This window comes from Miniopterus schreibersii (genome assembly GCF_964146895.1).
Source record: "Miniopterus schreibersii genome assembly, chromosome: 4".
Taxonomy (NCBI): domain Eukaryota; kingdom Metazoa; phylum Chordata; class Mammalia; order Chiroptera; family Miniopteridae; genus Miniopterus; species Miniopterus schreibersii.
In genome coordinates, this window is record NC_138105.1 from 24,738,492 (window position 1) to 24,765,033 (window position 26,542).

The window sequence follows — 26,542 nt, forward strand, 5'->3', positions numbered from 1 at the left end:
ACACATCGATTGGTTGCCTCCTGCACGTGCTCCGACCAGGGCCCAGGGTCAAACCTGCAACCCTTCAGTGAGTGAGCCAATGCTCTAACCACTGAACAATACTGGCCAGGGAAAGAGAAGAGTGTCTTGTTATTCATTGTAAGTCCCTTTCTACCACACCTGAGTTTATTCTTTTTATTTATTTAAATATATCTTTATTGATTTCAGAGAGAGGGAGAGAGAGGAAGAAAGAGAGAGTTGAAACATCAATAATGAGAGAGTCATCATTGATCTGCTGCCTCCTGCAGGCCCCCAACTAGGGATCGAGCCTGCAACCAGGGCATGTGCCCTGATTGGGAATCAAACTGTGATCTCCTGGATTCCAGGTCAATGCTCAACTGCTGAACCACGCCTAGGGAGGATGAGTTTATTCTTTTTTTTTTTGGTTTAAATCCTCACCTGAGGATATTTTTTCCATTGCTTTTCAGAAAGAGTGGAAGGGAGAAAGAGGAGAGAGATAGAAACACTGATGTGAGAGAGAGACATTGATTGGTTGCCTCCTGCTCATGCCAGGTGGGAAAGAGCCTGCAACTGAGGGACATACCCTTGGCTGGAATGGAACCTGGGACCCTTCAGTCCTTGGGCCTACGCTCTAACCACTGACCCAAACTGGCCAGGGCCTGAGTTTATTCTAATGAGGTGACTCTTGGAGGATGGGAGCTGGTTATCAGAGGAATCAACTATGTGATTAGAGAGTAGGAATTTTCAGTACCCCTCTCCCCAACTCTGGAGAGAAGCTGAAGATTCAGTTCAATCACCAATGGTCAATAATTTAATCAATCATGATTACATAATGGAAATTCCATGAAACCCCTAAAGACAAGGGTCAGAGCAATTCCAGGTTGGTGAACACATGGAGGTGCTGACACAGTGCCACGCCTCTTCCCCATACCTTGCCCTATGCATCTCTTCCATTTGGCTATTTTTGAGCTGTATTCTTTATAATAAACTGGTAATAGTGTTTCCCTGAGTTCTATGAGCTACTATAGCAAGTTACTGAACCTGAGGAAGGGGTTGTGGGAATGTCTGATTTATAGTCAGTGGACAGAAGTATAGGTACAGACAATCTGGACCTAGCAAATGGGACTGGAAGTGGAAGGCAGTCACACAGGACTGAGCTCTTAATCCATGGGGTATGTGCTAATTCCAGACAGTTAGTGTCAGAACTGAATTAAATTACAGAACACCCAGTTGCTAAGAATTGGAGAACTGTTTGGTGTGGGAAAATGCACAAATCCAGTGTCATAATTATCGTAAGCAGAAAACTGTTTTAGTAACATTTTACAAAACTATAAAGTCATGGATAGATTCTGTAACTTTAAATAAAATGACATATAATGAAACCAAATTTACCATGGACTACTTGATATAGACAAGAATTAAGTTCCTATGCATCTCAAAAACATAATAAAACAGTTATTCGAGGACCTGCTGTAGTATTATATCAACCATGATATAGGCACTGAACAATCCATCAATCTTATTCAGATTTCCCCAGTTTTACTTGTACCCATCTGGATGTGTGTATTAAATTCTATATAATTGTATCACCTGCGCTGGCTCATATATCTACCACAAGTCAAGATACCGAACAGTTCCAATACCACAAGAATCCCTCTTGTTGCTTTTATAACCATAACCACACTAACCTTTTTCCTGTCCCTCCTCCTACTTAGTAGCCCTAGCAACCACTAGTCTGTCCTCCACTTCTAAAATCTTGGCATTTCAAAACTGTTACATAAATGGAAACACACTGTATATAATATTTTGATACTGGCTTTTTTTACCCAGCATAATTCCCTGGAGATTCATCATTCATGTTGAAAATGCATAACAATTACAATAAGACCAAATAAACACTTTGTCTTACCCTGTTCAACAAGTAGTTCTGATTTTTCTTGATTGAGAAGCCTAGATTCTTTATTTAATTTTTCCAGTTCACGCTGACAGTCTACCAATCTCCTTTCTTTTCCCCTTACTGTCCTCTGGTGATTATGATATAAATCATTTAGTTGCTCATCAGTCCCTTGAAAAACCTATGCATAACCAAAATAAAGAGCTTTAATGAATAAGTATAAGGAGATAACACTCTGAGGTACAAAGTATGAACCAAAGTTTATTCAATATCCTTCTTTTTAACATGTACATGGAAGCAACACAAACATCATGTATAGTTTTCTTTCAAAATGAGTGGCAAAATGGATTCAAATGAGGTGCACTACAATAACCCCAGAATTTTGAAGTAGAACAAAATTCTACCACTACAAACCTTTTCCATTTTCTGTTCCAGTTCACTATTATCTTTCTCCATTTGCTTCTTTCGGCTTTCCAAGGCTTTAATTTCATTGTCAAGTTTCATTATTTTAGAGAGATTTTGTTCAATTTCTTTTAGGCGATTCTGGAAAAACACACACACTCTACATAAATAAAGTTTTCTATAGTTTATACTACAGATGGATAAGAGAAATAAGATGTGCCGGGGCCAGGCACTTGGTAAACGTGATCTCATTTAATGCTAACAATGCAGCAAACGGAGTACAGAGAAACTGAGGATTAGAGACATTAAGTAACTTGCTCAACTCCTCATTGCTAGTAAAAAAAAAGCAGTAGTTAAACTCCAAATCTAACTCCAAAGCCCATGCTCTGCCTTCAACACCTCCCAGAAGTCATTCATTGAGTACTTAGAGCCACATTATATAAAGTACCTTTTAAGAACTTAATCCTCAAAAGACTATTTATTTTTAAAAATTAGCAAAACTAGTGGGCTACAGACTCATGGTGAGTCACTAGTGCATTCTGAGCCTGTAGGCAAATTTACATGGAAGACTACACTTTAATTCAAAGTTTGCTCAAGCACAGAGGACTTTCAACAACTGAAATGTGACAAATGACCTCAGTGGTCTGCTTCCTCAGTGGATGCCTCATATCCTAGGAATATGTGTGACCAGGAGTATTTTCTCCTGGGATGATGCTGGGGACAGCCTTCCACTATTTGCCACTACATTTCCAAGGCTGACCAATTCCTCTTACATTTGTAGAACCTAATTTTTAAACTAACACATTACTAGAGTGCTTAGATAGTAATTTTAAGTTCTCAAAGCTGCACCAAAATGCATCCCCAACTTTAATGTCATTTAATACCATCTCCTGTGATTTGTATATTAATGAGTAGCATGTAATCACCATAAAAATAGAAACTTTGTTTACTAATATGTCACCAACACATATAATAGGTGTTCAGTATGTTAACCAAAAAAAGAATGAGATTTTTTAAAAGTAATTTTACACTTACAGTTATAGCTATCACCGACTAAATGCCTACCAAATTGCAGACCTTGTACTAAGTGCTGCTATACATTCTCTTTAATCCTTATAAGACTGTATGTGCTAGGTAGAGGAGACTTTGAAGATTTAACTTGTATAAAACTACACAGATACTTAACAATAAAAGATAAGGCTGGGATACACGGCTGTATAACGGTTATGACTATAGGCTCTGTGTGCTGGAAAAACTGAATGTCTGTATGCAAAAAAGTAAACCTCAACCTTACCTCATACCATACTTAAAAATTAACCTGAAATGGAGCATATACTTAAGTGTAGAACTCAAACTACAAAATGTCAGAAGAAAACACAGAAGAAAAGTCACCTTGAGTCAGGCAAAGATTTCTTAGACAGAAAACAAAAACCACAAACCATAAAAGAAAAAAATGATAAACTAAAAACTCTTGCCCTTTGAAAAGCAGTTAATAAAATATTTGCAAAATACATATTTGATAAGGGCTTGTATTCAGAATATATGAAGAACTCTGAATATTCAGCTCATAAGACAAAAAAAATAAAAATAGGCAGAAAAATTGAAGACACTTTACCAACAATATTCAGGTGGCAAATAAACACAAAGGATGCTCAACAGCCATGAATATTAGTAAAATGCAAATTAAAACCACAATGAAAAAAATATTCAGAGATACAACCTATCTAATATAATAGTTACAATAAAAAAGACTAACAATACTAAGTGCTGAAGTGCTGAAAAGAATGCAGAGCAACTGCAATCTTAAATGTTGTTGGTAGGACTATGAAATGGTACAGCCACTTTGAAAAAGCGGCAGTTTATAATGGTAAACATATACTTCCATATACTTGCAACTCCATTCTTAAGGAGTTACCCAAGAAACAAACACACTACAAACAAAGACCTGTACATGAAAGTTGATAGCAATTTAATTGTAATAGGTAAAAGCTGGAAACAACCTAATGTCCATCAATCAGGAAACAGATGGACATACTGTAATATAGCCACACAGTGGAATATCCTCAGCAATAAAAGGAATAACTACCCATATGTACAACAGAGATTACTTAAAAAGCAACATGCTAAGAAGCCAGGTACAAAAGACTACACAAGATATGATTCCATTTATGTGACATTCTGGAAAAGACAAAGCTATGACAGAAAACAAATTAGTGGTTACCAAGGGCTAGGAGTGGAGGGAGGAGACTGACTACAAAAAGACTTGAAAGAACTTTTTGAGGTGATGGAAATGCTCTGTATCTTGACTGGAGTGGTGGCTATGCTACTATATGCATTTGCCCAAACTCACTGAGCTACACACTTTTAAAAGGGTTGATTTTACTACATGTAAATTATACTTCAATAAATCTGACTTCTTAAAGTATGGGCTTAGGAATCAGAGAGGTCTGGACTCAAATCCTGGCTTTTACCCCTTACTTCCAATGTGAACATCTGTGCCTCAGTTTTCTTACCTAAAAACCTCATAGGGTTATCTGCCGAGGTGGTGCTCAGTGGTTGAGCATCGACCTAGGATCCAGGAGATTGCGGTTCAATTCCTGGTCAGGGCACATGCCCAGGTTGCAGGCTTGATCCCCAGTCAGGGGCATGCAGGAGGCAGCTGATCAATGACTCTCTCATCACTAATGTTTCTATCTCTCTCCCCCTCTCCCACAAATCAATAAAAATATATATTAAAAAAAACACCTCATAGGGTTAATGTGTAGTTTACATAATACATTTTAAAGCACTTTGATCAGTGACTGACATACAGTTGACCCTCAATGAACAGGATAATTCACATCACTTGTGAAAAAAATTCTGTGTTCAGAAAATACCTTTCGAACAGTAACAAAGAGAAATGGATTGAACACTCAAAATACTGACTACAGGTATACCTTGTTTTATTGCCTTTGCAGAAGTTGCATTTTTTACAAATTGAAGGAAAGTCTCTCCACCAGCAAATAAATTACAACTCACTTTGGTGGTCTGGAACCAAACCTGCACTATCTCCAAGGTATGCCTGTATTAACACCTCAGCTGTGGTACTTCTCAAAAACTTCTTGGCTTCTCTCTACCAGTGTTTTCAGAGCTTCTTGGTGGCATTAACATTATCTGGGCCTGAATCTTTTCTGACATCCCTAGCTACTTCATTTTTTTAGATGTAGGCCGTCACCAGATCCTGTGGATTCCTTTTTTGACTTGTATTGTGGCTCTATCCCCAGAGCACACAATCTAATAAACGGAGCTAAGACAAATTTGTAAACAACCAAAAAAATGCAGCTGAGTGTTTAACGCTTAGGCATTAGTGTGAAATGAGATAAATGAATGGGGCAGTTGGGTTATTAGGTCTATAATGACTATGAACTTGTGTGTGGAAAAATAAGAGGGCCAGAAGGTGTTTTTGAACCTGAAAACACATTTCTCAAGCAGTTTCCACTGATGGCAAGAAAGGAAAACAGGGCTAAATGGGTCGAGGTCAGGATAAGATGGGGTGGGACAGGAATAAAGTAGTTCATGAGAGAGTTCCTAAAGATGGAGGGAATCTGTAAAAATGGCAAAGCATGAATTATAGTGCAGTAGTGAAATAAAGCTATCCCTGGATGGCTGCTGGGAAGATGATTTGACCAAAGTTTATGTTGAGTTCTATGATGGGAAGAATTCTCATATATCAGAGCTAAAAAAAAGACTTTGGAAATTATCCACTTAATAAATATCTACTGACCCACCTGCTATGTGCCCACAGGCACTAGACTACGCTCTGAGGATACAGAGAATAAGATTAAACCCTTGGAGAACTAATCAAATTAAACAAAGAAATTTACAAACACCTCAATGTTTACTACAGCCTTAGAATCCTGGCACCACTCAATAAATATCAGGTGTCATCACAGTCCTATCTTGACATATTTCCTATACAAATGCTATACTTCAGCTCTATGAATTTCCTTGATAGTGTTGAAAGGCAGCTTGCATTTTACTGTCCCTATGTCTCTAGTTACCTACTCATTTATGGTTTAAAAAATCATACCCCAAATTCAGTCCCATAAAATCCTTTCTGGTTACCTCAGAGCTTACAGCTCTTATCTTTTTCTGACTTATGTGTGCTTGTCATCTTTCCAACCAGGATGCTCCTAAAGAAAATAAAATGGGTTCCAATATGTTGGTAATTACTGCAGTACCTACACACAGTTATCAGGACAACTCATCCAGCCCAGCCGGCATGGCTCAGCGGTTGAGCATTGACCTATGATCCAGGAGGTCATGGTTCGATTCCCAGTCAGGGCACATGCCTGGGTTTCCGGCTCGATCCCCAGCAGGGGGCATGCAGGAGGCAGCTGATCAATGACTCATCACTGATGTTTCTCTCTCTCTCCCCCTCTCCTTTCCTCTTTCTGAAGTCAATAAAAACATATTTAAAAACAAACAACTCATCCTAAAATATAGCATACTGTCATTCTTTTGTCATTCTAAACCCATTAGCGCTTCATAATCTGACTGCAATTCTTCTCTCACTCCTTTTACTGATTTACTTAACCCAGGCTCTTCCTCACACAATCCTGTTTTGATAAGCTTGTATGTGTGAATATATACATATATACATGTGACTATATGTACCTATGTATTATATATATATGGGGGAAAAAAAAGCTGTTGGTTGGATGCATCTGGGAGGTCAAAGACAAGGAGTAGGAAAAACATCTCTTACTTTAAATTAATATTCTCTGTAATTTTTTTCATTGTGAGCATATATTACTTTTAAAGAAAAAATGAAGATTTTTGGGTGCTATGAACATTCTTATACAAGTTTTTGTGCAGATGTATGTTTTAATTTCTTTTGGGTTTAGGATACTTCAGAGTAAAATTGCTGGGTCATATGGTAACTCTATGTTCAACATTTTGAGGAACTTGAACTATTTTCCAAAGTGGCTATACCATTTTACATTCCCACCAGCATGTATGAAGGTTCCAATTTCTCCACATCCTCACCAACATTTATTTGTTTTTCTGATTTATACTCATTTCAGTGGGTGTGAAGTGGCATCTCATTGTGATTTTGATTTGCATTTCCTGATGAATATTGTTGTCAAGCATCTTTTCATATGTTCATTGGACACACATATATCTACTTTGGAGAACTACCCAGATTCCTTATCTGTTTTCAAATTGTTATTCATTTTTTATTACTGAGTTATAAGTGTTATTTTTATGTTCCAGATACAAGTCCCTTATCAGATACATGGCTTGCCAATATTTTCTCCCATTTTGTGGGTTGTCTTTTTGCTTTCTTGATGGTATATTTTGCAGAACAGAAGTTTTTCATTTTGATGAAGAACAATTTACCTGTTTTTTCTCACTTATGCTGCAGGCACTGTCTTTTAGCTCCTAGAGAATGTGTGTTCCAAACTATATCATTCATATAGCTCTTTACTTTACTTCTTTGTAATCAATCTTTTAAAAGAGTTTCCCTGTTTCTCCAACTAGGTTTTAAGTTCTTTAAAAAGCAAGGTCCAAGTCTTTACCTTCCTCATCCCCAAGAGCACCTGGCATAGTGCTATGCACAAAACAACAAATATTTACTAAAGAATGCATTAATATTCATGGGTATTGAGAGAGAAACAAAACCAAAGTTTTCTAGTTTACAATTCAAAGATTTATAACAGTATTCATAGGTGAGTTTTTAAAAACCAAATCAGTAATTTTTAAATGGCTTTTCAAAAACTACTATCTGAAACTTAGAAAATGGCTATTTTCAAGAATGTTCTTACCTATTTAGACTAGGAATACCTCAAGGGAAAGTCCTCATTATACCTGTAGCCCCAAGCATAGTATGCCCTTGCACACAGGAAACAGCTAAATGCTTATGAAATGAATAAATGGGATTTCCTTAAGGTGTTTTTATAAGCCAAAGAGTTTAGAAAGCTATACTCACTGAAAATACAATTATGCATCACTTAACAAAGGGGATATGTTCTGAGAAATGCATTAAGTGATTTTTGTCACTATGCAAGTATCAGAGTGGCATATCCTGCTACATACCTAGGCTCTAAGGTATAGCCTATTGCTCCTAGGCTACAAATCTGTGCAGCATGTTACTATACTGAATATTGAAGGCAATAGTAACACAATGGTATCTGTGTATCTAAACACAGAAAAGGTACAGTATAGTTGAGTCTTAAACAACACAGGTTTTAATTGCATAGGTCTACATATACCCACCTCCATGAATGGAGCTTGCTGGACTGGAAGTTGCTCTGGGTGAATGAATGAGTGGTGAGTAAATGTGAAGGCCTTCAACATTACTATACACTTCATAAATTAATGTAAACTTCATAAACAATGTACACTTAGGCTATATTAAATAAAAAGCATTTTTCTTTCTTCAAGTTAACCTTAATTTACTGTAACTTTTTTACTTTGTAAATTTTTTAAAACTCTTCTGTAATAACACTTAGCTTAGAATACATATTGTACAATTGTACAAAATTTTTCTTTCTTTATACCCTTATTCCATATATTTTTCTACTTTTAACATTTTTAACTTTTTAAACCTTTTTTGGTTAAAACCTAAGACACAAACACACACATCAGCCTCGGTTAGTATCACTGTCTTCCACCTCCACATCTCATCCTACTGGAAGGTCTTTAGGGGCAATAACATGTGTGGAGCTGTCATCACCTATGGTAGCAATGCCTTCTTCTGGAAAACCTCCTAAAGGACCTGCCTGAGGATCTTAAGTAGGTGTAAATCTTTTCAGAAATATGTCCCTGGTGGTTTGCTTGGTTCCTTTCTTTTTCTCATCATAGATTTGCTTGTAAACAGATAATGCACCATGAACATTTCTCTCTACTAATGAAAACCTTTCAGTGTTAGGATCCATGTTATTACACTTTTTAAGGAACCAGTTGAGAGCTGCAAAAGCTTCTGCTAAAGCCTTCACTATGAATTTTCTTGGGGTTTCTTTTTCTTCTCCTGCAGTTTTCTTTTCTAGTGCTTCTTCTGCTATGTGTTCCTGTTACAGTTCTAACAACTCATTAGTCAATTCCTCAGGAACCACTTCTAAGAGCTCCTCTATATTGTCCTTATCTGCATCCAGGTTAAAGTTGTGAGCTATCTCAACCATGGCCTTGTTGATTTTGTAACCTTCTTATCCTGGCAACTTCTTAGAAGTCATGGATGAATCCTTTAAATGTCTTCTTCCAGATCCGATTCATACACTCCTCCTTGGTGACATCACCCCAAGCTCAAGCCTTGATGCAGTCAACAAATGTAATTCTTTCAGAATTTCATCAGTGTCCTCCTTAGTTGCAGCAGTAGCCTGGGCAAAGGTCCTCCTCAGGGAGAAAGGCCTTAAAGCTGCTATAACTCCTTGATCCATTGGTTAGATCATACAGGTGGTGTTTGGAGGGAAAACCACCACTTTGATATTGTGATGAAGATCACCAAGAGGAGGATGTCTGAGAGCACTATCAGCAATAAGCAAAATCGTGATAGGTCTATGTTATTCTCCAAACACTACTTCTCAATTTTGTGGGCTCAGCAATTCAGGAGGGCATTTTGGGTCCTCTAGGACTTCTTCGAACTCCTGTAATATACTGGCAGTTTGTGCTTACTGATATGCTTGTAGACCCTGGGGTTCTCACTGTGTCAGATCACAAAGGGTTTCAATCTGCTGCCTGCAACACTGGACCCAAATAAGACTATTATTATGTCCTTAAAAGCCTTGAGACCTGGCATTGACTTGGTCTCCTTATGGATAAAAGTCCTTTCAGGCATCGATTTCCAGAATAGGAAGGCTTCATCCATACTGAATATTTGCACTGGCAAGTAATTTTCCTCCACAATCAACGTCTCTAAAATTTCCAAAAATTCTTCAACTGCTTTCACATCAGCACTTGCAGACTCACCACTCACTTTCACATTATGGAGTGAATAACTATTTTTGAATACAGTGGCACCTCAGTTTTCGAATCTCTGCTGACAAACATTTCTGTTTACGAAGGTTGTAAACCCGGAAGGAAATGCTTCGGTTTTCGAACATGCCTCAGAAGTTGAACATGCCACATAGCTTCTGCTGAGTGCAAGATCCTGAGGCCTAGCTGTCAGCTGTTATCCCTTGGTTTTCAAACGTTTCAGAACTCAAATGGTCTTCCTGAATGGATTACATTTGAAAACTGAGGTACCCCTATAGTTTAAACTACCCACAGCTAGCAGTAAATTCAACATCAGAGTAGGGTCCAGCCTTTTCTTTCAACATCACAATCTTTTTGCTTTGGCTGTGATCATCTTGGTTCTGAGAGGGATACACTTCTGTGTCTGGTCTTCAATTCAGGTCATGTCTGAGGTAGGCCCCTTTTTATGAGACTGACGCACTACCTACTGCACTAACGAGGCACCTATCCCCTTTTTAAATTTTTGTTAGTCTCGTTGCCTTCAATGAAGCAGATCCTTTAATAGTTTTCATCACTTTGCTCTTGTTCTTTACGATTGTAGCTATGGTGGCCCGGCTAACGTGGCTCAGCAGTTAAGCATCAACCTATGATTCAGGAGATTGTGGTTCGATTCCCAGTCAGGGCACATGCCCTGGTTGTGAACTTGATCCCCAGTGGGGGCCATGCAGGAGGCAGCCAATCAGTGACTCTCATCATTGATGTTTCTCTCTCTCTTTCCCCCTCTCCCTTCCTGTCTCTGAAATCAATCTATCTATCTATCTATCTATCTATCTATCTATCTATCTATCTATCTATCTATCTATATATATAGTAGCTATGGTGGAATGGGGCATGTCTGACTGAAGAGCAATGACTATCACTGATTTTCCACCTTTGTAGTTCTTAACCACTTTTAATTTCATTTCCAGGTCAATCCCTCAATGTGGCCTCTTAATGGCAACATTAGCAGTGAATTATGTACATGTAGAGGCCACGCTGAACAAAATAACATGATATTAAATCAAGCACGAGAGACACAGTAAAAAACAGATGTATGAAGCTACTGCCAGTGTAATGAGACATACTGTTTTACAGGAAAAAATTTTTATAAGTAAAAAGAGTACACTCTAAAATAATGATAAAAAGTACAGTGTAGTAAATACATAAAACAGTAAAATAGTTATTACCATTATCAAGTATTATGTGTTGCACATAACTGTATGTGCTATACTTTTAGTATCACCACAAACCCATGAGTACTGCACTGTGTTGTGACATTAGGATGGCTACAAAGTAACTAGTCAATAGGAATTTTTCAGCTCCATTATAATCTTATGGGACTACCGTCATATACATGGTCCGTTGTTGACCAAAAAATCATTATGTGACTTATGACAGCATACCAACATGCTATGTATCAATTCCAAAATGTGTGCAATGTCAAGAACATCCCACAAATTATAAAAATTCCCTCGAAAGATTGGTCAATTAAAAAAAATTACCCTGAAGAATACAGAACTATACAGTTGGGCCATTACACTGATAATTAACAACTAGGGATCTACACTACTAACTTAGTATGATGATATAAATTTCCTTACTCTCAAAACCAAGGTGTTTGGGCAATTTTAAAACTAACCATCTAACACAGACCCAAGACATTATACCATACATTCTATAGTCTGATAATGTTTTCATGAAATCTATGTATCATTCAAATTAATAAAAAAATAAAATGCTTTAGGGGTGAGTGCTACCATGGTAAAAGGTGACTTTCTCAGCATGCAAGAAATCAAATTACCTTCAGTGGATCAAGTTCATTATCATAGGATTTGACAATTTCCTTTGAAGCTGTTAACTGGGCTTCCTTACTAGTAATCTGATTGCGGATCTCACAAGCTTTTTCCTTATTTTGCTTCAGATATTTTAGTTCTGTTTGACATTCTTTTACTTTCTGACCTTGTGTTTGGCGTACCTGCCGAAGTGTTTCCAAGGCTTTAATGTACCTTTGAAGATATTAAATAAAAATAAAATTTCTGGCGAAGTAAATGATAGTATATTCATACAATGAAATATTATGCAGTCATTAATAACTTAGAAAATGCTTATGACATAATGGTAAGTGAAAAAGTTACATATACACTGTCAACTAGGTAGTAAATAAACATGCCCATAAAGAAAATTGAAAGGAAGTATGACCACTGGTTGCTACCGAGTGAGAAGTAATAATTAATGAATTTTTGCTTTTAAAACTTTATCTTTAAAAAAAGAAACACCCAAATTACAACCATGGCTCAATAATTTAATGGGCTACAGAGTCTAATTAAATGTTACAAACCTTGTTGCTGAAAAAATCTCATCAAATTTTTGCTTCAAAGCCTTTCCTTCACTTAAAGGCCAATTAGAATCTTCTTGATGACAGAAAATGACATTATTTAGGACAGACTTGGAAACCCCAAGAGAACTTATCATCTCTCGGTCAATTTCTGCACATTTAGAGCTGAGACTGACTTTTTCACCATGCCTATAGAAAATGAAAATTAAGAATTTATGTAAAATTACATCCAGTTGTACCTATTCTATTGCTTAATCAATCCTTTATTCTGTACTTGTAAAAAAAAAAAAAGTCCACTCATTCATCCCCCTACAATAGCTTCCTCATACTAAAATGTATTCTGAAATAATCAGTAGTTCACTGAGAAAAAAAGTACATAAAACTGTGTGGTACAGAAAAAGATGCAAGAATTTTGTTTTCACATATTTGGGCTTTTAAATATAATCATTTAAAATATTTATAGACAATACATAGAAAAAAATAAACTATCTCCCATCCTTATAATTTAAAACTAAGGAAAATAAAGAGACTTAAAAGAATAAAACAAAACATGATAATAATCCACAGACCAGCAAAGGTGCCTTAAACAAAAACATCTAAAGACTGTGTAATTTAGATGAGGGGTTGGTCAGTAATAGGTAAAAGGAGAGTAAAAGCAAACAAACCTTAGTAGTACCCATCTAAGCAAATCCAGGGAGGATTCTTAATCAGAAGACTTCAAGCTCTAGGGTCACACTGACAAAGCAATCCAATAGAGAGAACTGCCTCGAGGTTTTTAAAATGAGTTCCCTACATCAGTATACCCAGAACCAGGAGTATCCTTGCTCCTGGATTCCAAGAGATCTCTCAGTAGCTTTCAGCAGAAGGACAAATCTACCATTTTCTTTCACATCTTCTGTTCAATTAGAGCTAGTGTTAACAACTAGATTAGGTAGGCAAAGGCAGTGTCTGTCTTTCCTGTCAGTTATATATTCCAATATATATGTTTAAAATGTTACACTGAATGAACTGAGAATGTTTTGCAGGAGGATGGAATGGACACAGAGAGACCAGGAGGTTGTCACATTAGACCAGGAAAAGATGATGGTAGCTCAAACTGGAATGGTCATCACAGATATGGAAAGACTCAAAAGACATTTAGGTTAAATCCACAAGACTTGGTAATGGACTGAATATGAAGGGCAAAGAAGATGTCAAGACAGACTTAGGTTCTTGGCTTATATAACTAGATGGGTAGTGGTGTCATTCACTTAGAGAAGGAGAATTGCAAGAGGACTAGGTTGTGGGAGGTTTTTTAAGGGAAGTCAGGGGAAAGGATCATGAATTTGATATAGTTGAATCTGAGGTGTTTTTGAAACAACTGGTAGAAAATGAGAGAGGTGGTTAAGTCTATAAACAAGAGGTCTGGCCTGGAGACATAAATCTGTGAGTCACCTATGAATACACAGTAATTTGAACAATACATATGAAGGAGATTATCTAAGAAGAGAATATAGAGAACAAAGAGGACCTAAGACTGAGTCTGTAGAGCTCCCACCTTTATTGGCTGGGTAGGGTGTGGCTGTAAGGGAAAGAAAGAGGGAATAGTGTTGTGACATGTCATGGAAGTCTAAAAATATGTTCAAATAAGAAGTGATTAACATCTACTAACATCTAGTCTTTACTGTGTAGTACACGGAACAATGGCTGTCCAAAAGTATCTATATTCTAATCCCTGGAGTTTGTGAATGTGTTAGGTTACATGGCAAAGGGAATTAAGATTACAAGTGAAATTAAGGTTGCCCATCATCTGACTTTAGAATAGATTATTCTGGATTATGTGGGTGGGGCCAGGGTAATGAAAAGAGTCCTTAAATTTGGGAGAGGGAGGCAGAAGAGGAAGTTAGAGTGATGGGATAAGAACTCTGTCCACTGTTGCTGGCTTTGAATATGGAGGAAGAGGGCCATGAGCTAAAGAATGTGGGTAGCCTCTAAAAGGTGGAAAGAGCAAGGAATAGATTGTTCCTTAGAGCCTCCAAAAAGAAACATAGCCCTACCAACACCTTGATTTTAGGTCAGTGAGACCCAATTCAAACTTCTAAATTACAGAACTGTAAAATAGTGTGTTGCTTTAAGATACTAAGTTTGTGGTTACAGCATGTTCATAGAAAACTAATACATGAACTCTTAATACATATTAAGCATTTTATATGCATTAACTCAACCCTTACATCTTTCTTAACATGTATACAGTGATAATGAATCCCTATTTTACAAATGAAAAAAAAAAGGCTCACTCCATATGAGGTCTATTTTGGTATAACAATAGCATTTAACACAGAAGTTATTAGTGACCTTAGCTGGAGCTGTTTGAGTAGAGGGAGGAACCAGAGAAGGCATGAGGAAAAAGTGAAGAAATGGAAACAGTGAATGTGAATAATTTTTCTGAGACGATTGGCTGTAAAAGGGGAGAAGGAAACAGTAACTGGAGTGGAATGAAATCGAAGGTATGTCAGAGACCTGAGTTGCTTAAAAGCCAATGAAAAGAACCTGCCTGGGAAGCTAGTGGCTAGTACAGTGCCTCTAGCACATAAAAGATGCTACCCGTTACTGGTTAAATAAAGGGATTATTTAATTAGTTTAACAAATAAATAAAAAAATAAATGAAAGGAAGGGTAAGACAATATACAGTTAAGTAATTTGCTCAACAAAGATAAAGCCTTAAATCCAGTGTGGCCTAATTCCAAAATCTATACTCACTACAAGATGACAACTGTTCTAACAGAATGTTAACAGTTGAAATGGACAAACTATTCCTCTTTCCTACTTGTCTACTTCTCATTTCACCCATCCTTACACGATACTAGCATTTTTTCATTCAATCTCTATTTGACCGATTATTCATCTTTAATTCAGCAACTGTTCATAAATTACTCAAAAGAATGGAGCATTATCACAAAACCTTTAATGGGATCATTCTGTTTAACTGGTAAATTGTAATCAAATAAAAAATGAAATGGTGACAATGGGTGAGGCTGTGCATGTGTAGGGACAGAGAATATACAGGCACTCTATTTTCTGCGCAACTTTGCTGAGAAGCTAAAATTGCTCTAAAAAATAGTTTGGAGAGAAGATGACAGCATAGGTAACGGATGCACCCGCCAACTCCCACAACCACATCAAAATTACAACTAAAACACAGAACTACCATCACTCAGAGCCTCCTGAAACCTGGATGAACAGAAGCCCTACAACCAGGGAACTGAAAAAGCACTGAGACCGGTAGAAGGGGCAGAGACGCGGGTGGATCGAGGCTGAATTGGACACCCGCCGAGGGCCCACACCCGGTGCTTCGGTTTAAACCCAGGAGGGAATCTCGGTGGCGGCGATTTCCATAGGAGCGAGGGGTCCCAGCCCAGGGCTCCAGGCCCAGGAAGAGACGTCCCCACAACTCCGGGCTGTGAAACCAGCGGGGACTGTCGCTGAGGGTCGCGGAGACTGAGGGAGGCCCAGCAGCTCCTCTTAAAGGGCCCACACACGGACTCACTCAGACGCTCCCTCTGAGCCCAGCGCCGGGCAGCAGCTTAAAAGGAACCTGGGACAGTTAGGGAGGAACTAACCTGACTGAAAATGGGGAGAGACGTGGAGGGGCAGCTTTCTCCCAGGCAGAAGGGCTGGCAGAGGCCGTTGCATCTTTGGTGAATCCTCCCTGCACAGAGACTGCAGGCAGGCGCCATATTTGAATCGCCAGCACCTGACTCACACCTTCGGCACCACCCCCGGGTGATTCCCAGAGGCCCCGCCCCTCCCCACCTGCAGCTCATCCGGGCCATTTCCAGGGGCTTTTCTGTGCAAGTGGCATCTCAAGCCTCATGCTTAGAACTTTCCTAAAATCTCTCAAACAAGCAGCAGTGGGCCCCATACGGCTTGATAAGTGGCCCCAGGCCTGACACTAGCGGCAGCCTGCATTGGCTCATAGCTGGGCCTCTCCTGGACAACGCCAAGCCCAGCACAAGTGGCAGCCAACTACGGTTTGCTGTGTAGCTCACGCTGGGTGCCCCTGGGCAAGGCACTGGCAGAGGCTGACTCTGCACCTCCCCAGAGGCCCCAGAGACAGTGCACCTGGTGGTCAGACTCGACCACGCTGGATGACAACCCTACCACATCCACGAGTGACACACTCAAGGGGCACACTTGGTGAACACCAAAGCTCCACTGAAGTAAATCCTGCTCCACAGGGGTGTCTCCAGCACAGCAGCTCTCTGGCTGTAGTTGCAGCTGGTCCTCACAGCTGACTGGCCCGGGGGTTAATTCCTCCCAGTGACGCCAACAGCAACCAAGGGTCAACTACAACAGGACAGTGCACACAGCCCACACGGGGGAGCACCTAGAAGGCCCAGCTCAGGTGACTGGGGAGGCTGAGCCACTGGACCCTACAGGACAGCTACTACACAAAGCCACTCTACAAATTCCAGAAGACTTAGCAGCTCTACCTAATACATAGAAACAAACACCTGGAAGCAGCCAAAATGTGGAGGCAAAGAAACATGTCACAGGAGGAGAAACAAGATGGTGGCGAGGTAACAGCTGCACCCGCCGCCTCCGCAACCACATCAAAATTACAACTAAAATACAGAACCACCATTACTCAGAGCCTCCTGAAATCTGGCTGAACAGAAGCCCTACAACCAGGGAACTGAAGCAGCACCGAGACCGGTAGAAGGGGCGAAGATGCGGCGGATCGGGGCAGAAACAAAGACGCGACCACAGGCCCACACCCGGTGCCGCTAGTTAAGCCCGGGAGGGAATCTTGGTGGCGGCCGGCGGTTTCCTGTAGGAGGGAGGGGTCCCAGCCCCACAGCAGGCCCCCAGCCAAGGGCACCAGGGCCGGGAAGAGACATCCCCACAACTCCGGGCTGTGAAACCAGTGGGGACTATCGCTGAGGGTCTCAGAGGCTGCGGGAGCCCCAGCAGCTCCTCTTAAAGGGCCCCGCACATGGACTCACTCAGACGCGCTCCCTCTGAGCCAAGCACCGGGCAGCAGCTTGAAAGGACCTGGGACACTTGGGGAGGAACTAACCTGCCTGAAATCCGGGCGAGAGGTGCAGGGGCAGCTTTCTCCCAGGCAGAAGGGCTGGCAGAGGCCGTTGCTCCTTCGGCAAGCCCTCACCAAACACACCCAGCAGGCAAGCAGGCGCCATATCTAAATTGCCAGCACCTGACTCACACCTTTGGTCCCGCCCCGGTGATTCCCGGAGGCCCCACCCCTCCCCACCTGCAAGCTCATCCGGGCCATTTCCGGTGGCTTTACTGTGCAAGCGGCCTCTCGAGCCTCACGCTTAGGACTTTCCTAAAATCTCTCAAACAAGCAGCAGCGGGCCCCATACAGCTTGATAAGTGGCCCCAGGCCTGGCACTAGTGGCAGCCTGTATTGGTTCATGGCTTGGCCTCTCCTGGACACCTCCAAGTCCAGCACAAATAGCAGCCAACTTCGGTTTGCTGTGTAACTCATGCTGGGTGGCCCTGGGCAAGGCACTGGCACAGGCTGACTTTGCACCTCCCAGGAGGCCCCAGAGACAGTGCACCTGGTGGTCAGACTCAACCACACTGGATTACAACCCTACCACATCCACGAGTGACACGCTCAAGTGACACTTGGTGAATACCAAAGCTCCACTGAAGGAAATCCTGCTTCACAGGGGTGTCTCCAGCACACCAGCTCTCTGACCATAGTTGCAGCTGGTCCTCACAGCTGATTGGTGTGGGGGTTAGTTCCTCCCAGTGACACCAACAGCAACCAAGGCTCTACTACAACAGGACAGTGCAGACGGCCCACACAAGGGAGCACCCAGAAGGCCCAGCTCAGGTCGCTGGGGAGGTTGAGCCACTGGACCCTATAGGACACCTACTACACAAAGCCACTCTACATATTCCAGGAGACACGGCAGCTCTACCTAATACACAGAAACAAACACCTGGAAGCAGCCAAAATGCAGAGGCAAAGAAACATGTCACAAAGGAAAGAAGAGAAGAAATCTCTAGAGAAGGAACTAAATGAAATAGATCCACGCAAGCTAACAGAGTTCAGAATAATGGTTATAAGGATGCTCAAGGATATTAGTAAGAGTATGACGAAAATAATGGAGAAAATCGATGACATAATAAAGGACCAATTTGAAATGAAGGCTATACGAACTGAAATGAAGAATAATTTACAGGGAATCAACAGTAGAGTAGAGGACGCTGAGAATAAAGTCAGCCATTTGGAACATGAGGAAACAAAAAACACCCAACCAGAAGAGCAAAAAGAAAAAAGATTCCAGAAATAGGAAAACTTCCCCTACTTGGGAAAGAAACAGACTTACAAGTCCAGGAAGCACAAAGGGTCCCAAACAAGAGGAACCCAATGAGGCCGACAGCAAGACACATTATAATTAAAATGCCAAAGGTTAAAGACAGAGAATCTTAAAAGCAGTAAGAGAAAAGCAATTAGTTACCTACAAGGGAGCACCCATATGACTGTCAGCTGATTCCTCAACAGAAACTTTGCAGGCCAGAAGGGAATGGCAAGAAACATTCAAAGTGGTGCAAAACATGGAACTACAACCAAGATTGCTCTACCCAGCAAAACTATCATTTAGAATTGAAGGTCAAATATAGAGCTTCACTGATAAGAAAAAGCTAAAGGAGTTCATCACCACCAGACCAGCACTACAGGAAAAGTTGAAGGGTCTTCTTTAAGAAGAAGCTAATGAACAAAAGAATCTGACAAACTAAATAGATCCAGAGACATTGACGCATGCAACAGACGATCATATTTCAGAGAGAAGAGGGAAGGGGGTGGACGGTGGGAAGAGATTAACCAAACAAGTTATATGCATATATGCATAACCCATGGACACAGTTAATAACAGGGTGAAGGCCCAGCCGGGCGTGGCTCAGCGGTTGAGCGTTGACCTAGGATCCAGGCGATCGGGGTTCAATCCCGGTCAGGGCACATGCCCAGGTCGTGGGCTCAGTCAATGACTCTCTCATCATTGATGTTTCTGTCTCTCTCTCTCCCTCTCCTTTCCTCTCTCTGAAATCAATAAAGATATATTTAATAAATAAATAAATAAATAAAAAGTAACAGGGTGAAGGCCTGGGGAGGGGGTGGGAGAGAAGTGGAGGGGGTCAATTGGGGGGAAAAAATGGGACACCTGTAATACTCTCAACAATGAAGATATATTAAAAAAATAATAATAATAAAAAAATAAAAACTTGTACCAAATTAAATAAATAAAGTCTGTTAAAAATATTAAACGCTCCCCTAAAATAAGCTTAAATAGGAAAAACCACAAAAAACAAAAAGACAGAAAATGAACAGATAATCAAATATAAAATAAACACCTACTTTGTTCTAGTAATGACTCCTTCCAGGGTTTTAAATTCTGTCTTTTTGCTTTTCTGAGTACACACCATAGATCTCTGCACAGCTATAAGTTCTCCATTCACATCACGGAACTGCAGACGAATCTGGGCTCTAACATCTGTTTCTTGAGCAACCTTTCAAGGTTAAATAGAAAAAAAAAAAGCTACCTTAATAAGCATTAGAACATTAGTTCTGAAAGAAAAGATATAAACAATCTTACTGAAAATGAGAGTTCAAAAAAAACTTAATTTTACTGTTAAATTGATTTATTAAAATTACATATCCCCCTTCATTATTCAGCATCATTAAGACATCATTAAGGTATGTGATTTTTCAAATAAATAAATTTTAGTTTTTTTAAGCACCAAAAGCATTTAAAAAAATACTTTCAAAACAATTACAAGGCAATAGAAAAGTAGAAACACAGTATACATAATTTTCCCCTGGAACCACTTGAGAGTTAGTTGCTGATCTCTGTCCCATCACCAGTATTTCCTAGAAAACAAGGTCATTTTCAATCATAAAAATAAGGAAATTGATATTGATATATAACTACCATATAGTCCTCAGATTCCATTCAAGTTTTGGCAATTGTTCCAATATATCTTTTACAACAAAAAATCAGGTTTAGAAATATACATTGTTACTACACACTGTTCAGAATTACACATCATAGTCATGTCTCTTTCATTTCTTTCAGTTTGGAACAGTTCCTCAGATTTTCCTTGACTTTCATGCCTGATAATTTTGAAAATTATAGAATGTCTCCCCACATTTGACTTTAATATTTTTTTATGACTATAATCAGATTATGCATCTTTGGAAGGAATATTACAGAAGTGACGATTGTTCCTTTCATTGCATCTTATCAGATGCAGCATGATTTCAATTTATCTCATTACTAGGGGATGTTAACATCAATCTCTTGATAAAAATGGTATCTGCCAGGCTTCTGTACCATGAAGTTATTTTTTTCTACTTTGCTATTAATAAATATTGGGGGAGAAATATATTAAGATCATATAAATATCTCACACTTATCAAGCTTTTCTCCACAAATTTTAGCATCTAGTAATGTTTCTTACTTGAATGATTACTACACTAGCTTTCGAATAGTAATTTTCTAGTTCGACTACTTCTCCTACATTTATTAGTTAAGATTCTACAAATTTCCAGTCAAGACGATGGAGTAGCTAAACACTGTGCCCACCTACTCCCATGAGCACATTAAAATTAGTAATAAGTTTTAGAACAACCATCATTGAGAAACACATGAAGACCAGCTGAACAAAATTCCTATAACTAAGGATATAAAGAAGCCAAATTGAGACTGGTATGAGTGAGCAGGCTCGGAAGCAGCAGATCTCACATGCAAAGTCTACACTTAAGAATCAGGAGGGCCTGGCCGGCATGGCTCAGCAGTTGAGCATCGACCTATTATCCAGGAGACTGCGGTTCGATTCCTGGTCAGGGCACATGTCCAGGTTTCAGGCTCGATCCCCAGAAGGGAGCGTGCAGGAGGCAGCAGATCAAAGACTCTCTCTCATCACTAATGTTTCTTTCTCTTTCTCTCTCTTTCTCTCTCTTTCTCTCTCTTTCTTTCTTCCTCCCTCCCTCCCTCTCTCTCCCCCTTCCTCTCTGAAATCAATAAAAACATTAAAAAAGAAAAAAAAAGAATCAAAAGGGATATCTGGGCTGCAGATTAAGAACTCAATATAATTTTTTTAGTGACATGGGACTTTATAATATTAGTGGAAATAAACCTCAGAATACAAAATTCGAGTATAACTCAGCTGTGTAAAACAGTATGTAAAGGAGAAAATACATGAAAACGTAAACAAGGGTTTTCAATGGGTACTAAGACTGTGTGGGTGACATTCATATCTCTATACTTTTCCATTACTAGGTTTCTACAATAAGCTGTTATCACTTTTATAATTACAAAAAATTATTTTAAAGGTACAAAGTTTTACTAGCACCTTTACCTTGGGATCATGAACAAATGTATTTCCTTTGGTTCCAGGAGGGAAATCTCCAGTACAAATATATTTTAGGCATTCAATGATGGTCTGAAAGAGAAAATTCTATTATTTAGTCATAAGAGAACTACAGAAGTTAATCATAAAATATTCATTATAAAAATATTATTTAGCCCGGCTGGGCATGGTGCAGCGATTGAGCATCGACCTAGGATCCAGGCGATCGGGGTTCGATCCCCCGTCGGGGCACATGCCCGGGTTGCGGGCTCGATCCCCGGTTGGGGGCGTGCAGGAGGCAGCCAATCAATGACTCTCTCATCATTGATGTTTCTCTCTCTCTCTCCCTCTCCTTTCCTCTCTCTGAAATCAATAAAGATATATTTAAAAAAAAATAATTTACCATAGAGACAATAAAGGATACAATCAGGTGAAATCTGACATAAAACCTGCATTATAGATATGATTAAGTATTAGAGAATAACTGCTGTAAGTTCACAGAAAAACTATATAATTAAGAAAGTATAATAAAATATTTGGGAAAAATTCTCTATTTCCAACTGAAACCATTTAAGCTAATTTAATAACAATGGCTAATGTAAAACATGGTCACCATAGTTAATAACACTATTGTATGACTGAAATTTGCTGAACTTAAATGTTTTCACTAAAAAAGATAAATATGTGAGGTGATGGACTTGTTAATTAACTAGGTAGGGGGAATCCTTTCACCATTAGGTATCAAATCACCAGGATGTATACTTTAAGTATCTTATAATTTTGTGTGTGAATTATACCTTGATAAAAATGAAATTTTTAAAAAAGTATAAACCACCACCATCAAAAATAATGGTTAACAGTTACATAGACCTTACTATGTACCAGATATTGTACTAACCACTTTTACATACAGTAACCGTTTAATTCTCACATTAATCCTAGGCTGTAGAAACTGTTTTTTATCTCCATTTTATAAATGAGGAAACTAAGGCACAGAACATTTAGGTCACTCTTGCACAGTCACACAGCTAATAAATGGTGAAGCAACAAATTTGTATTCAGGTAGCCAGTGCTCATAAACACTATACTAGTCTCCTTTACAGTAGATCACTTAATACAAAGTTAGGTACATAATAGGCATTCAACAAGTATAACATTTTTACATAAAAGCAGACAAGAGTCAGGCATTCAGCTCTCAACACTAAACCTTCTCTTTCTCTATGCTCTTAACAAACCTTCATCTACTCTTCTCCCTGCTACACTGATACCTGCTTGCTTTTAATGGACAGTCCAGATTTTTGGCTATAGTTTTTCCATAACTGCTTGCCATTTCAAGGCCCAACCTAAATTTCTAACTATTCCCAGAAGAAGTTTAAAAAAACTACACTAAATAAGTTTTGCTCAAACTTTTTGACTAGGTAAGAGCATCCTACAAAACAGGCACACGTCGGAGATATTGCGGGCTTAGTTCCAGACCACCGCAATAACGCGAGTCATAAAAAAAATTTTTTTTTTTGATGGCGGGGTTTGCCTTAAGCTTGTTTAAAAAAAAAACACACCACCACCCAAAAACAAACCACGCAGCGCTTGTTAAGAGCACTAAAGCCACGCGCAATAAAACGAGGTATGCCTGCAATCTTTCAATTTAACTAAGCTCTACCGCATCAGTTTCCTTCTAAAATTAAGCAATTTATTTCCCATTTATTATGCTTAGACAGTAGACATACTTGTAAACTCACGTATATTTTACAACTTTTTATGAAGTTCCTGTACTGAGAAAACTACCAGGGACTGCTATGCGTGGGAGCAAGGAGTGTTAAAAGCAGCAATACAGACAAAAGGGATTCTTGTAGGATTGAGCTCTCTGAGCGCCCGAGGCTGTAGCTCTGGGTCTCGTGGGATCCCCAAGTAAAGCTTGTCCACCAGACAGGCCTGGACACCCTTAGGACGCTGGATCTGGTCGACTCCTAAAATCGCTGGCCACGCCCCGGGGCCGGGAAGTCACCCGGAGGAACAGGCACTTCCTGGGGGACGCCTCTCGTCCTAGTCAGAGTTCTGAACTCTCCAGGTATTTTCTTCAGTTTCCTAAGATGCAGCGACCGGTAAACGGAAGGCGACTACTCTGGACTTACCGTCTTCCCCGCCCCATTGGGTCCAACCAAAATTGTGAGGGGACTGAAGAAAGTGATAATTTGCTTATCTTTGTCCTCTATTCCAAAGCTCCGCACGCCCATAATGCTCATCTTTTCGATCCGGGACATGTTTGTAAATGTTTCTTATCTCAACACCAGGGGCCTATAGCTCAGCAAGGTTTAGCGGTGAGGCCAGAGCGCGGCGAGCGCGGGCCGTGAGGCTCCAGGTGGGAGCGAAGGCTCTGGCTGCAACCCTTCCTCCCACACCGGCTTTCTTCTCAGCTGGAGGGCTAAAGCGGGTGAGGGTCGCCAGGGGATGCCCGCGGGAAATACAAAACACAGGCCGAAGGTGCCCAGGACTACGCCAACTCACGGATTCCCGCCTCGGCTGCTCCGCGGGTCACGTGAACCGCTACGGCCTGCGTCATCCTGCACGTATTTATGCCGCAGGCCCGGGGCACGCTGGGAACTCGGAGGCCAGCGGTGCGCGCGCACCTCCGGCTTCCCGGACTAGTACCGACCTAGAGGGTTGGACGCTCTGCGGGTGGCCGCGGATTCCGGCTCCCTGCCCGGGTCGGGGCCGCACCGAGAGGCACTAACGCTAAGGTGAGACGAAGTCTTGTGACGGACAACGGTTCTCAAAGTGTGACCCCGGGAATGGAGGGAAGCGTGGTGTCCGCTAACGTCAAAACGATTAAAAAAACAACTGAGACGTTATTTGCCTTGTCTCCTCATTCGTTCCCAACGCAGTGTTTTCCAGTGATCACGTGACGTGTGGTGACGCCATCGCAATGGTGACTAACGGAATGTGTACTTGTATATTCTTGTGCTTTAAACAGAGTCTCAACTTTAATTTCTAATTGAGTAAGTACTTATAACTCTAGTTATAAATCACATAAAAGATCTTTGGAGATGTAGTGCAAAACACAGGGGATGCAGTCAGTGGTACTGGACAGGATCGCAGGATGACGGGGTGACTGGACTTAGTGTGGCGGTCGCGTCCTAAGGCATATAAATGTCGAATCACTATGTTGTACACCAGAAACTAATGTAATATTGTATGCCAACCATATTTCATAAAAATAAAAATTTAAAGCCCTTTGGGGTCCTCAGTAATTTTTAAGAGTAGAAAGGTGTTGACTAAAAGTCAAATGCTATAATAAAACCGTAAAATATGCAAATATAATACGAAGGAAATCCACTCCTATAAGTACAGACACAAGATAGAAACAGACACTTTCCAAAAAAGAAAGTTTCTGTTATGCAGGATGAGTAATGAGAGATCTACCGTACACCACAGTGCTTACTGTTAACAATACTATACTGTATACTTAAAATTTTGCTAACAAGGTAGATCTTGTTAAGTGTTCTTACAAAAAAATTAAAGAAGGTGGGGGAGGAACCTTTTGGAGGTGATGAATATGTTAATGTCACTGAGTGGAGTAGACTTACCTCCAGAGTCGTCATGTTGTATACACATTAACTATATACAACTTTTTATATGCCAAAAAAATTAAAGTAAAATAAGGGAAAGAGAAATTACCTTTCTCAAAAATGAGAATATTGTGGCCCTGGCCAGGTCGCTTGGTTGGTTCGAGCGTCATCCGGATATGCCAGGGTTGCAGGTTCCATCTCCGGTCGGGGCACACGCAAGAAGCAACCAATGAATGCATAAAGAAGTGGAACAACAAACCGATGTTTCTCTCTCCCCCTCTCCCCCTTCCTCTCTCTAAAAGTCAATTTTAGAAAACGAGAATATTGCTTTTTGCAAACCAACGTAACGGAGGGATATCACAGGCAAGGCTGTATAGACAAAATTACGGAAACAGTAGTGGAAGACTTTAAAACTGAAACAAAAACTTTGGACTACTGAGATTAAAAAAATGTAGGAAACACTCTCCCATCACACACTCCTAAAATGATCATTTATAGAACTTAGTACATAAACTAAAAAAAAATTCAGGTCAAAGATGGAAGTGGGGAAGACCCGTGAATAGTGTCTTGATGTACCAAGTACAAAAATATGAAAGTGTCAGTTATTAGAGTACATACCTTAATTACCAATGGAACACAACATTGAAATTATACAGTAATGCCTTACGTAATCAACCAAATGGAATAAAATGACACTAGATTAAAGCCCATTTTTTAATTAAATTTTTTTTTCTTTTTACGCAATACCAAAAAATTACTAAGAGAAGCTAAAGTAATGAATGTTTAGCATCTCTATTTGGCTGTACTTCTCACACACCGTTTTTCTCAGTGGGGCTTTCACAAAGTTTCTATAGAAGACTATTCAAAGTGGACTTTACTGGTGAGTTCATTATTTTCATACCTATTTTCTGTGGCTGATTGAAAGGAGATTCTCATCGTAGGATGCCAAACATTTAGTGAGGAAACTAGAACGTCTGATTTATGCTCTTTTGGTATTAACATAACAAA

At 39.9% G+C, this 26,542-nt stretch overlaps 1 protein-coding gene across 1 annotated transcript in view; it reads right to left on the reverse strand.

The window, feature by feature from the left end:
- The window catches only part of RAD50 (RAD50 double strand break repair protein), a 69,857-nt gene extending 45,311 nt beyond the window's left edge, over positions 1 to 24,546 (reverse strand). Inside the window, exons 1-7 of the mRNA XM_081135667.1 lie at positions 24,101 to 24,546; positions 21,978 to 22,061; positions 19,975 to 20,126; positions 12,606 to 12,791; positions 12,069 to 12,273; positions 2,309 to 2,437; positions 1,910 to 2,075 (exon numbers count right to left, since the gene is read on the reverse strand). Of these exons, the coding sequence (XP_080991793.1) occupies positions 1,910 to 2,075; positions 2,309 to 2,437; positions 12,069 to 12,273; positions 12,606 to 12,791; positions 19,975 to 20,126; positions 21,978 to 22,061; positions 24,101 to 24,229 (1,051 nt within the window). The 5' untranslated portion in view covers positions 24,230 to 24,546. The remainder of the gene's footprint in view (positions 1 to 1,909; positions 2,076 to 2,308; positions 2,438 to 12,068; positions 12,274 to 12,605; positions 12,792 to 19,974; positions 20,127 to 21,977; positions 22,062 to 24,100) is intronic.
- Between the last annotated feature and the right edge of the window lie 1,996 nt (positions 24,547 to 26,542).